Source organism: Lissotriton helveticus, chromosome 9 (genome assembly GCF_964261635.1).
Source record: "Lissotriton helveticus chromosome 9, aLisHel1.1, whole genome shotgun sequence".
Taxonomy (NCBI): Eukaryota; Metazoa; Chordata; class Amphibia; order Caudata; family Salamandridae; genus Lissotriton; species Lissotriton helveticus.
This window is the reverse complement of record NC_136070.1, coordinates 928,170,397-928,184,294: the sequence shown is the minus strand read 5'-3', so window position 1 is coordinate 928,184,294 and position 13,898 is coordinate 928,170,397. Positions and strand designations below refer to the sequence as shown.

At 48.3% G+C, this 13,898-nt stretch overlaps 1 protein-coding gene across 3 annotated transcripts in view; it reads left to right on the top strand.

Annotated features, from left to right (window-relative positions):
• Positions 1–13,898, top strand: part of SUPT5H (SPT5 homolog, DSIF elongation factor subunit) — a 387,057-nt gene that overhangs the window by 276,741 nt on the left and 96,418 nt on the right. For all 3 annotated transcript variants that reach the window (XM_078661137.1, XM_078661136.1, XM_078661135.1), the window contains 2 exons: positions 8,948–9,199; positions 9,492–9,581. In XM_078661137.1, the coding sequence (XP_078517263.1) occupies positions 8,948–9,199; positions 9,492–9,581 (342 nt within the window). The remainder of the gene's footprint in view (positions 1–8,947; positions 9,200–9,491; positions 9,582–13,898) is intronic.

The window sequence follows — 13,898 nt, the reverse complement described above, 5'->3', positions numbered from 1 at the left end:
GGGATCTTCTCCAGAGTCGGCTTTCCCCGAGAGGTCGTGAGTGATCGGGGCACAAACTTTATATCCAAATATATGCGGTTCCTGTGGCAACAGTGCGGGGTCACCTATAAGTTCACCACCCCCTATCACCCCCAAAGGAATGGACTTGTGGAGCGATTTAACCGAACACTAAAGGGGATGATCAAGGGCCTAGAAGAGCCCCTACGCCGCAAATGGGACGTCCTGCTGCCCTGCCTCCTGTTTGCCTATCGGGAGGTGCCCCAGAAGTCCCTGGGGTTCAGCCCATTTGACCTTTGTACGGGCACCCTGTCTCAGGTCCCCTCAGCCTAGTCAAAGAAGGCTGGGAGACGGCCGTCCGAGATGCTCCACCTGATGTCTACCGGTACCTCCTGACCCTCCGCAACCAGATTAGGAAGTTCCGGGAACTTGCCGAGGCCAACCTTGAGGCCAGTCAGGAGGAGATGAAACGCTGGTATGACCAGAACGCCTCGTCCATAGAGTTCGAGCCGGGCCAGCAGGTCTGGGTCATGTCCCCGGTCGAACCTTGTGCCCTCCAGGACAAATGGACGGGGCCCTTCAAAGTGGTGGAGCGCAAGAGCCCCGTCACCTACCTGGTGGACATGGAGTCCCCCAGGAACCCCCTCCGGGTTCTACACGCCAACCGGCTCAAGCCTCACTTTGCCCGCACAGAGCTGAGCCTGCTGTTGGCTACGGATGACGGAGCTGAAGAAGACTCCGAGCCCCTGCCCGACCTCCTGAAGTGCTCAGAAAAAGACGGCTCTGTCGAGGGAATCCGTCTCTCCTCAACCCTGACCCCCGAACAGCACCAGGACTGCCGAAAGCTGCTGGGGAAATTTGCGGACCTGTTTTCACTCACTCCGGCGGTCACCCGGTGGGGTGTCCATGATGTCGACACCGGGGACAGCCCGCCCGTGCGACACCGGGCTTTCCGAGTTCCCGACCGAGTTCGGGCCTGCATCCAGTCCGAAGTTGCCAAGATGCTAGCCCTGGGGGTGGTCGAACCCTCAGACAGTCCCTGGGCCAGTCCCGTTGTCCTGGTCCCTAAAGCCGGCGCCCCCCCGGAACTCCGGTTCTGTGTCGACTACGGGGGCTGAATGCAGTCACCAGGACCTACGCCCATCCCATCCCCCGGGCGGATGAACTGATCGATCGCCTGGGGGCCGCCAGGTACCTCAGCACCTTCGACCTCACGGCCGGGTATTGGCAGATCGGCCTCACCCCTGGTGCCCAAGAGCGATCTGCCTTCTCGACCCCCGATGGCCACTTCCATTTCAAAGTGATGCCCTTCGGCATGAAGAACGCCCCGGCCACCTTCCAGAGACTAGTGAATAAAGTGCTGGCGGGGCTAGAAGAGTTCAGTGCCGCATATCTGGACGATATCGCGGTATACAGCCTCCACTGGGACGAGCACCTGACGCACCTTTGGGAGGTCCTGACGGCCCTCCGACGGGCCGGATTGACAATAAAGGCCAGCAAGTGCCAGATAGGCCAAGGGTCTGTGACCTATCTGGGGCACCAAGTAGGGAGCGGCCAGGTGGCTCCCCTCCAACCAAAGATTGACGCCATCAGGGCCTGGGAGCCCCCGGTCACCCAGACAGCAGTCCGAGCCTTCCTGAGGCTCACGGGATATTACCGGCGCTTCATCAAAGACTATGGGAGCATTGTGGGGCCCCTCACTGAACTGACCTCCAAAAGGCTACCACAGAAGGTGCACTGGACCCCCGAGTGTCAAACGGCCTTTGAGACCCTAAAGACTGCCATGTGCACCGCCCCTGTACTCCAAGCCCCCGACTACAGCCGAGAGTTTGTGGTCCAAACCGACGCCTCGGAGCACGGCATCGGGGCGGTCCTATTGCAAGTTAACCCCGAGGGAGTCGACCTTCCTGTGGCCTTCATCAGTCGGCGCCTGCTGGCTAGAGAACAACGATGGAGCACCATCGAGAGAGAAGCCTTCGCCGTCGTGTGGGCCCTAAAGAAACTCCGGCCCTACCTCTTCGGCACCCACTTCCGGGTACAGACCGACCACCGGCCCCTGCGGTGGCTGATGCAGATGCGGGGAGAGAACCCGAAGCTGTTGCGATGGTCCATCTCCCTCCAAGGGATGGACTTCACTGTGGAGCATCGCCCTGGCAACGACCACGCCAATGCTGATGGCCTGTCCCGTTTCTTCCGCCTCGGCGAGGAGAACCCCCAAGAAGATGGGTGACTCTCCCCTGCCTTCAGCTGGAGGGGACGTGTGTTGGACCCGGCCTCGTGGCGTGGTCCTACCCCTCCCGCATGGCGGGCCCGGGACGACATCGGCCCTCCATCGACACGCTGTCACCCCCTAGGCGCTACCCTACACGAACTCGCGACGAGAGCAGCCACCCTGGCAACCCCCGGCTCTCCCGCCTGGTACACGGCGAACCCTACGCGCCACAACTCTGCAGGTCCGGCTACCACTCCGGACCACCCTTTCAGGCCCGACTCCATCTTGGGCCCATCACGTCCCGAGCACGTGGCCTCGGTCACGACCCCAGCGAAGCCCCGACATCGCGGCACCAAGATCCCCCCCAGGTGGTAGAGTGGCCACTCAACGGATCCAAGAGGAGGGGAGTTTCGATGGCCCTCCAGCCGTCCCCGGATGCCTGGTATCGATCGCCCTCCGGCCTCCCTGGGCGCTGGCTCCACCCCCCTGCTGGGTGTCTGGCCACCACCATCCCGGCCCCTCTGACCCCCAGGCGCGAGGGTCCGGACATCAAAGGACTCCAGTCCTATATCTGGGCTAGCCCTGGATTAGGACGGCAGTTGTATCCTGGAGTCAAGAGCCCTGCTGACGCTGTCGCGGCTGACCCCGAGAAGAACTCGCTACCCCGAACCTCGAACCCCTGGTTGGAGTCCTGCTGGCGCTGCCGCGGCCCACCTTCGCTGAAACCCTCTTGAGAGCCTGCTGGCGCTGCCGCGGCCCATCCTCGCCGAACTTGCCTCGAAGCCTGCTGGCGCTGCCGCGGCCCAACTTCGTCAAAACCATCTTTGGAGTCCTGCTGGCGCTGCCGCGGCTCGACCTTTCGGAACCCCCCAGCTCGAGGGTTGAGAGCTGTGCGCAGGGTATCCCTACGCCCAACAAGTACTGAGACTGTCCCGCTACCCTGTTCCCTGTTACGAGACTTTACGGATCCCTCGATCCGCTTGTACATATTGCCGAAGATAACCGACTTTGATTACTGATAAAGCCTAAGAACTTATCCTCTTGTGTGGTGTCCATTTGTAGTGGTGTGAGTGCTCTGCTGTTACGATTCTAGGAGACGACCCTCACCCAGGAGGCCTCTCGACAACGCTCGGCCACTTCCAGAAGGAGGGGTGGACCTAGGGGTGGTCAGTCAGACATCTTCTGCCTCCCCCGGGATCGCCTTTCTAACACCCCCTCACCCTCATACCCCCTCACGCTCACCCCCACTTACCCTCACTCACCCCCACTCACCCTCTCACCCTCACTCACCCACCCTCACTCACTCTCACACCCCTCCAACCACCCCCTCACCCTTACACATCCTCACCTTCACACACCCCCTCACCCCCCCTCACCCCCTCACCCTTTCTCACCCTCACACACTCTCACCCTCACACACTCTCAACCTCGCACCCCCTCACCCTCACACCCCCTCACCCTCACACCCCCTCACCCTCACACCCCCTCACCCTCACACCCCCTCACCCTCACTCACCCCCTCACCCTCACTCACCCCCTCACCCTCACTCACCCCCTCACCCTCACTCACCCCCTCACCCTCACTCACCCCCTCACCCTCACTCACCCCCTCACCCTCACACACCCTTACACTCCCTCACACACCCTTACACTCCCTCACACCCCCTCACACCCCCTCACCCCCTCACCCTCACACCCCCTCACACCCCCTCACACACCCTCACACCCCCTCATCCTCACACCCCTTCACCCACACACACCCTCACCCTCACCCCCCCTCACACCCGCACACCCGCACACACCCTCACACACCCTCACACACCCTCACACACCCCCTCATCCTCACACCCCTTCACCCACCCTCACACACCCTCACCCTCACCCCCCCTCACACACCCTCACACACCCTCACACCCTCACTCACCCTCACACCCCCTCGGCCACCCTCACACATCCTCACACACCCTCACCCCCCCTCGGCCACCCTCACACACCCTCACCCTCACACACCCTCACCTCACACCCTCGCCCACCCTCACCACCCTCTCACCCTCACACCCCCCTCACCCTCACACCCCCTCACACCCCCCTCACCCCCCCCTCACCCTCACACCCCCTCACTCATCCTCACACCCCCTCACTCATCCTCACACACCCTCACTCACCCTCACACACCCTCACTCACCCTCACACACCCTCACTCACCCTCACACACCCTCATTCACCCTCACTCACCCTCCCTCACTCACCCTCACTCACCCTCACTCACCCTCACCCCCTCACCCTCACTCACACTCACCCCCCTCACCTCCCTCCCTCACCCTCCCTCACCCTCACACACCCTCACACACCCTCACACACCCTCACCCACTTACTCACCCTCACCCATCCTCACACCCTTATACTCCCTCACTCACTCTCACACCCTCACCCTCACACACCCGCTCACCCTCACACACCCTCACCCTCACCCCCCCTCACCCTCACATAGCATAACAAAACATAGCATAACAAAACAAAGCATAGCATAACATAAAGCATAGCAGAACAAAACATAGCATAACATAACAAAACATAACAACAAAACAAAGCATAGCATAACAAAACATAGCAGAACAAAACATAGCAAAGCATAGCATAGCATAGCATAACAAAACACAACATAGCTTAGCATAACAAAACACAACATAGCATAACAAAACACAACACAACACAACATAGCATAACAAAACACAACAACACATAGCATAACAAAACATAGCAAAACACAACAAAACATAGCATAGCCACACAAAACACAACATAGCAAAACAAAACATAGCATAGCAAAACAAAACCGCATAGCATAACAAAGCATAGCAAAACGCAACAAAACATAGCATAGCATAACAAAACATAGCATAGCATAAGAAAACATAACATAACAAAACACAACAACACATAGCTTAACAAAACATAGGAAAACACAACAAAACATACCATAGCTACACAAAACATAGCAAAACACAACAAAACATACCATAACAAAACATATAGTAGCATAGCAAAACATAGCATAGCATACCAAACACAACAAAACATGGCATAGCATAACAAAACATAGCATAGCATAACAAAGCATGGCATAGCATAACAAAACATAGCATTGCATAACAAAACAGCATAACAAAGTATAGCATAACAAAACATAGCATAGCAAAACACAACAAAACATAGCATAACAAAACACAACACATAGCATAACAAAACATAGCAAAACACAACAAAACATAGCATAGCCACACAAAACACAACAAAACATAGCATAGCAAAACAAAACCGCATAGCATAACCAAGCATAGCAAAGCACAACAAAGCATAGCATAACAAAACAAAGCATAGGATAGCAAAACAAAACATAGCATAGCATAACAAAGCATAGGATAGCAAAACATAGCATAACATAACAAAACACAACAACACATAGCTTAACAGTACATAGCAAAACACAACAAAACATACCATAGCTACACAAAATACAACAAAACATAGCATAGCAAAACAAAACATATAGTAGCATAGCAAAACATAGCATAGCATACCAAACACAACAAAACATGGCATAGCATAACAAAACATAGCATAACAAAACAAAGCATAACAAAACATAGCATAGCATAACAAAACATAGCATAGCATAACAAAACATAGCATAGCATAACAAAAAACATAGCATAGCATAACAAATCAAAGCATAGGATAGCATAGCATAACAAAACAAAACATAGGATAGCACAACAAAACATAGCATACAGCATCACTCAGCACCACCACAGCATCACTCAAGGGCACCACAACATCACTATGCGCTACCACAGCATCACTCGTTTACCATCACATCACTCAGCGCCACCACAGCATCAATCTGTGCAACCATTGAACAACAACTGGTTCAAATATGTTCTCTCAATGTTTCAAGCTTTATTACAAATGTAACAAAAAGATGTTAATATTTCACTTCTGTTCTTGGATTATCGTCACAATAAAATACACTGAACATAATCTTCTCAAAAGTTATTTACAAAAGTTTATGCTATTGCCATTATAAATTACAATTACTTTTATTTAAGTATTAATTATTTAAAAAAAATAAAAGCCATTGTTATTCGTAATATCAATATATGTAAGTCACGTAAATACAACACATATTGCATTTCAAATGCTATAGGTGTCACATTTGCGAAAGTTATAACTATTGGCATTGTAAATGACAAAGCTATTAATTCCGCTATTTTCAAAAACAAAACATAAATAAATTTGTCATTTACAATACCAATAGCTCAAACTTTCCTAATGCGAGACCTATTGCATTGCAAATGCTTGTTCTGTTTTTCTTTTTTAATCCCAAACTGTTCCCGGCATTCATTCCCCGTGACAACATGTAATATACCAGAACAATTAAAAGTTCAGTGCTGACACGAGCGCCAATCAAATACCCTTGCTTGCTTCTCGATAGTGAAAATCAGTTACAATAAACGGTGCCCAAAAAATTAGAATGACGAAAAAATAGAAAAAATGGTCTCGTGCTGACCACTTCAATTGTATTGAAAGTACTTTTAAGCGACGCTGTCACGTCCCTGCGCTAGGTTTTTTTCTGTACAGTCATAAAAATAAGTCTGCGTATTACTTGGACACACGTGCCGGCGTTTTCTTGGCTTTTGCTTTCACCGGTCGGTCAGGCTTTGTATTTGGTAATGTTATGTGCAAGCCCCTCCCATCTCAAACTGATATTTTTTTCATTTTACATTTGGCAAGTGCCAGGATAGGGCAGGGGAGGATAACTGTAAAGACATACGTCCAAGAACGCATAAAAAAATGCTAACGCGAACAGTCGTGCGCCCAACTGCCGCTACACTAAACACAGTCTTTATATTTTACATCCGAGAAGTTCGCTCCGTGGTTTCCGCATTTATTTTTCCGCGTTTATTTTGTGGGCTGAAGGAATCATAACTGGTTTTGGAAGTTTGCCCTACTCTTGCATGAGATGTCAAGTAATCCCAAATGGTAGGGAAAACACCTGTTTCCCAAAAGTACAAGTGAGCACTCAAGGCACTCCCTTGTTTTTGTTTTTTTGTTTTTTGTTTGTTCAATAGAGTATGCATGTCTTGTTATAAATTGTTGTCTGATTTCTTTCGTGTTTTATGGCTTTATTTCGTTGTTTGGTACTGTTAAAAGCTTCCCACCAGTTCCTTTCTTTAAGCATTTCTGCTCGTAACCACAGCTACCCTGTGTTGGGCTTAAAGTTTTACAAATGTGCCAGACTGAATCCAAGACCATTTTCGCGAGTGTATTACAGGGTAAGGCCGCACAGCCATACCATATAATACACCCAAATCCTCACATCATGTTTTGTAGCCATCTAGACTGCTAAGTGGCTGTCTGCTTTTTCCTCGCGCCATTATGCCCTCTGATGTAAGTAGTGCTCTCTAAATAAGTAAACATATTGGCAGCATAGGTGACAGTCTTGCTGTAATGCATGCTGCTATGAAATATTATCAGGAAACCATGCAAGAGCAGGTGGCAAAGTTTCTGCGATTTTTCTTTTGAAAAGACTGTCCTCTACATGCCTTTTTTTTATCCAAGCCCAGTTCATTTTCCCTAAATGGCCAGTAGAGGTGGCTTAATGGATGCATGTAAGTATAATGTCAACCTGTCAAAAAAGGTTACTTAAACCTTGCAACGCTGTTTTGTTAAGTGATGGGACTATAAAACATGATCATCCGTTTTACTTAATCTGTAATGTCTTACTTGAGAGCCAGCTTCTCAATGGAACTTGAAGTAAATCCTTGCTTCAGTTATGAACAAACATTTTGAGGTAATAAGACTTACTTGCGCCTTCAAGTGAAGTGATGAGTCACCAAGGCCTGCTGATGTTCTCCGGTATATTCTAGTGTCAGTAAATGCAAGGGCCTTTATTTTATGCCATCTAATCATCCCCCTCCTTTTCAAGGTTATGTGCCCATTTCTTACATGTGTATAGTATAAATTGAGTACTCCTTGTGCTTATTGCAAGCATTATTTCTAGGTGTAACATCCAGGAATGCAGATGTTTTTAGATACTTCTGCAAAAACATTTGCTTGAAGACTGGTCGACATGCTGTACCCTCCTTGTCCTCCCTCCCTTACTGCCCCATACGGTCACCCTTGGTCCTTAAGCTTGTTCCTTCTTAAATAGTTAGTACTACATGCAGCTGCAGACAGAATTAGACTTTTTTTCATAGTAAAATGGATTCAAATATACATTTTTTAATGTAATTAGTATCAGTAACGTTAATTTAACCATCTTTCTGTGCAGCCTTTAGAACAGTATGATGGAACATTAATATAAAAGATTGTCTCTATGGCACCATATTAAAAAATAGGTTTACATTTACAGAATTTGCTCAGAACTGACAAGAGGTTTTGAACACCCTATAGTGCCTCTACTAAAGTCTTTAAGAAGATGCGTATGTGATTTGGGAGAAGGAACAGTCAGTCTGGAATACCATTAAAAACTTTCCTCGAAGTTGGAGAATTTTCTCTCGGATTGTACAATTCTTTTTTTAAAGATGTTCTGCTTGTTAAAAAGGCAGACTGCATGAATAAGCGTCAACACTTGGCTGTGGTTGATAAAGATACTGTGTGACAGAACATAGACTGATGTTTCCTATGTTGAAGAGGAGCCTAACTGCATCTAACTTTGCCTTCTGAACCCCACAGCCCCTCCAGATCAAGGCTGTGGTAGCACCTGAGCATGTGAAGGGATACATCTACATAGAGGCTTATAAACAGACCCACGTGAAGCAGGCAATTGAGGGAGTGGGAAACCTGAGGATGGGCTTCTGGAACCAGCAGATGGTGCCCATCAAGGAAATGACAGATGTGTTGAAGGTGGTAAAGGAGGTATCCAGTCTAAAGCCGAAGTCCTGGGTGAGATTAAAACGTGGAATCTACAAGGATGACATCGCCCAGGTAAGGCTGGTCATGCCATCTCGGCTGAGTGAATTCCATTCATAGCTTTGAAATTTGTGATGGAAAGTACATTGACTTGATTGCCATTCTGGTGCATTTCCTCCTCCAGTTTATATGTTTGCTACTGTTTCACTACTATAATGTGTCTTCCTGATTTTTTGTGCATTGCCTCCTGTACATTCCAGAGCAATGGCTTCCATTAATTGAAATGTCTGAGTCAAGTAATCCCAGCACAAAAATACATACAAGCTTTTTTTCTCCGGCTTATTTCCTGTCTTTTCCTTCTCAACAGGTTGATTATGTGGAGCCAAGCCAGAACACAATCTCCCTGAAAATGATTCCTAGGATTGACTATGAGAGGATCAAAGCTCATGCTACCATGGTAAGGACTTGCTTAGACAGAGTGGCAAGAGTTTTGCCAGCTCAACTTGTTAAGCAATCACTGTATGCAGAAGCAACATTTAGGGAATGTGAGAAACGTCTAGAAATGGGATAAGTTGGTGTATCTAGTGGTGGAGTTGAATAATGTTTGGGGAAATTGAGTTAGACAACAGCGCCATAAAAAAGTAAATGAAAACCTGTTCTTCCGTTCTCCGTAGCTCCCAGTCGGCTAGTGCAAGAAAACACCAAAAATCAGAGTGCAAATTGATTTGAATTGCATATGGATTTCATTTTCAGCAATATGCTGCAAATCTTTTAACATGTTCTTTGCTGTTGAGATTATGCAGGAGTGTATTCAGTAAAGGGGAGGGGGACTATAATTATGTTTAGTTATTCAGTAGTGGATCTGTCAGCTTCTGCAGAAAATGTAAATGCCTCCAGTTTCACATTGCGAGACGTGGTACCTAGGATTCCAAGGTAGGCAGAGCTTGCAGGTCTCCAATTGTAGACATTTGTTATCATTGGAATCCTTGAGCCAAACCTCTATTGGTCCCTAAATTGAAATACAAAATATCCCCCTTTAGCGCTGGTCTCTCTTTGGTAAAGCGACCTGTCAGTCGAAGGTTTGCTCAGTGAGGTAATGTCGGCTTAGAATACAGTTTGCGTGGCAATACTAGTCAATAAAATCACCTTTACATTGTAAAAGAGGTACTTTAATGTATCTAAACCTAGTAAATTATATAAGTCTCCTGCTCCTTAGTCAAAGATATGATCCTAAACACTATTACTGCGTTTATGTAGTAAGCACAATAGTTAGATTTAGCATGGGGACCTATTGTTATGTTCTCTAATTGACGATGATCTCAAAAAGTCAAATCTTTCATTTTTTATGAATGCCATGGGAAACAATAGGACCAAATCCTTAGTCTTTAACCGGGTATGAACTTGCAATGCTGAAAAGTCAGATGTAATTTTCATTTTGGACATCAATAATGCAAGTTTTGGTGGTTTTACATGACTGTTAATGGTATTTTTTATCAGTCACCCTGGCTAGATCGTGGTAGTATTCCTGTCCCCAATGTGCGCACAGTGGAATTCCCAGACCTAGTGATTTACTCCAGAAGGTTCAGACGTCCATATATTGACAGCCACAGGGCTCAACCAAGAAATTCTTGTGGTATGGGAATGGGAACCATCACTATCCACCAACCACAGCAAGGACAAGTCTCACAACAAAATAACTGATGGTGTATATGCAGGGGTTTCAAACATATCTTTAAACCTAACCACTAGGGTTACAACGATGCAGTCAGTGGTCCAGACTCATGTGAGAGTCTCTGAATCTGTAGTCTAGGGGTGAAGTCGAGGTAATCCTCAAGACTACTGGAGGCAACTGTAAGCTTATACATGTCTTCTTGAAGCATGGAGTGGGTAGGAGAAGAAAAGTCACACCTCAGCATGAGTACAAGATGACAGTTGTTCTGGCTTCTGGTGATGCAGATATGATGGTGGTTGATTCGTAAGCAGCTGTCCGGGAAAGGACCTCATATCCTGGAGCCCTTCTGGACTTGTGATGGGCCCCATAGGTTTCCTTTGAACAGTTGGGCTCCAGGCTTAACTGGCAGGCGCCGCTTGCCCATGAAATGTGCAGTCCAGCCTAGTTTTATACAGGCACTAGTCTCTTCTTTCACAGGACACTCCAAGGCAGCTTCCCTTGAGTCTTTAGTCCTAGCTTGTCCCCTAACTCAAAGGAAGGTAGTTATTAGCAGAGAGCTACTCCTGGAACTGTCTTTTCTGCCTGACTGATGTGAAGCTTCACATTGTGTGTCTAGTCAATCCTGGAAGAACCTACTAGTCAAAGAAGCCAGTGCTTATGGTCATGTCTGTCCATTAAGAGCTCTTGTAATGTTTGAATACTGGAGCGATCGTATTTTCCTATAGGAGTATCTATTCTGGGTGGTTGCAGCATGCAGAGCGATGGAGAACTGTAGCTTCTCCTGTGATAGTTCCATGTTCTAAACAGGTCAGGTAACATATATATACACCAGTGTATGATTCCTAAGAGACTGGGATCCTGTCAAAGAGGAGATAATTCTTGAAAAGAGGTACATCAGCATCTTCAAAGGCAAGGTAGGTAGCACTATCCCACCCACACCAAAAACTGTACGAGTGTTAACTACATGCATACTCTTCTGGGCAGCCTCTTGCAACACCAGCTCCCATCTTCAATGCCAGACACAGGTGGAGTGCATTTGGCACCATTTATTTAGTCAGAGATGCACACGTACCTCACACTCACAAAAGAACGCAGGCATGTACATGCGCACTCGACAAATTATGGCTGTGAATGACTGCTATTGGGGAAGATAAGATGGGCCTTTTACGCAGGAACGACAAATAGACATCTCACTTGAAGGGTACAAGGGAAAAAGCTGTCCCTTGACTATACTCACGCTAACACCCCTGACAGACTCTTCTAGGCTGGAAAGAGGTCTGTCTCCTTTCTCTAAAAAGGGGTCCCTTTTGGGTGCCCCTTCGTCTTCTGATCTAGGGTCATGGGAGTTAGAAGCCTCAGTCGGTTTACCCTTTGTATGTCAAGCTTGCTAGAGAAATGTGATAGACCGGAAAAAGACTCGGGGCAGGACATCCTGCCTTTGCTGATCTACACTAAGGACTCTGGGTCACAACACATATTCTGAATGGGCAATAGGCCTGGCTGCCTGAGGTACAGAGCCGAATAATTTTATAGTGCTTAGACACAAATTATCCAGCACTAAAGTGTATAGCCAATATTCTCCTATCGTCAGGGATTTGGAAGTCTTCTGAAATGTTCAAAAGAACATGGAGAAGTGCAAATCATGGTCTCTCACAAAAGGGTATCCCCGACAATGAAACAAATGCAAGACAAATATTGCAGCAATTGTATCTTCGCCCGTCTTACCTTTTCTTTCTTTTCCATGCTTGTCAAGAGGTCTTTGTAAAAATACTCAACAGGTTCTATTCCTGCTTTGGCAACTGGATGGCCAAAGATTCTGGATAAAAGGGAATATCTGACTGACTCCTGGCTGTCAACTGAGTGTTTCACATTGGAACAGTCCATGTTCAGGTAGAACCGGTATTCTTCGAATGAAACAGCACCATACTTCCCAGCCTTCCCAGGAGCCGGAGCGACCCTAGCCCTGCTCAAGGAATTTTATGATGCCATGTGTCTCATATTTGAGTGGCCTGACTACCGGCACGCCTTCGGGGTTCGGCGGCTCAGAGGACGGGGCTCCATCAGGTTCCGGACTGGCAGCTCCGGGCCAGGTGCTGATTTACACTGGAGCATTTTAAGAACACACAGGTTATGTCCAAGTCCTTGGACCTCTCAGTGCCCATACGACCCCAGTCTGCCTTTCGCCCCTTTCAGCCACGCCAGCCATACCCCAGCCATTAGACTGCACAAGTTCAGCAACCTCTATGTGGCTCGTTTTGACCCTGGCCAGAGGTCAGGCCAGTCCATCACCCACCCCGCCCCCTCAAATTCTCAAATTAGACTCAAAACCTTCCTAGTCCGGCCTTCAAGAGCATGGGCAGCCAGTTGGTGGCAGTATCAGCCATCACCTCCACCACTGGCAGAACATCACCTCAGCCAGGTGGGTCCTCCAGATAGTCTGAAGAGGCTACCCGTCCCTCCATGCCTCCAACTTACGACCGGCTGACGGAGGATCACCTGACTTTGCTGCAGGAGGAAGACATGACTCTCTTGGCAAAGGGAACCATAGAGAGGTTTCCTGCGCCAGAAGTAGGCTGTGATTGTTATTCCATCTACATTCTGGTCCCGAAAAAGGAAATATTTTTGCTCCCTATTGTAGATCTGCGAGCCCTCAACTGCTTCCTCAAAAAGGAAAAGTTCAAGATGCTCACTCTAGCTCAGGTATTGTCTGCCCTGGACTCAGGGGACTGGATGGTAACGTTGGGACTTGCAGGACACCTATTTTCACAATCCCATCCTGCCTGCTCATTGGCGCTACCTGCAGTTTACGGTAGGCCACAAGCACTTTCAGTTCACTGTTCTCCGCTTTGGCCTTACAAGCGCCCCATCTATGCGTATCAGGAGTGCCACTATTTCCCGATCTCGACGACTGGCTGTTGAAGGCGAACTTGCTCCAGGATGTCGTCTCCAGGCTACGGCGGACCTCTTGCATTCGCTGGGGTTCACTATCACCGTGCTAAAGTCACACCTGACTCCCTCTCAGACACTTCCTTTAATCAGAGCTGTTCTGGACACAGTGCAGTTTTGGGCCTATTCTCTCGAACTCCGAGTCCAGGATATTCA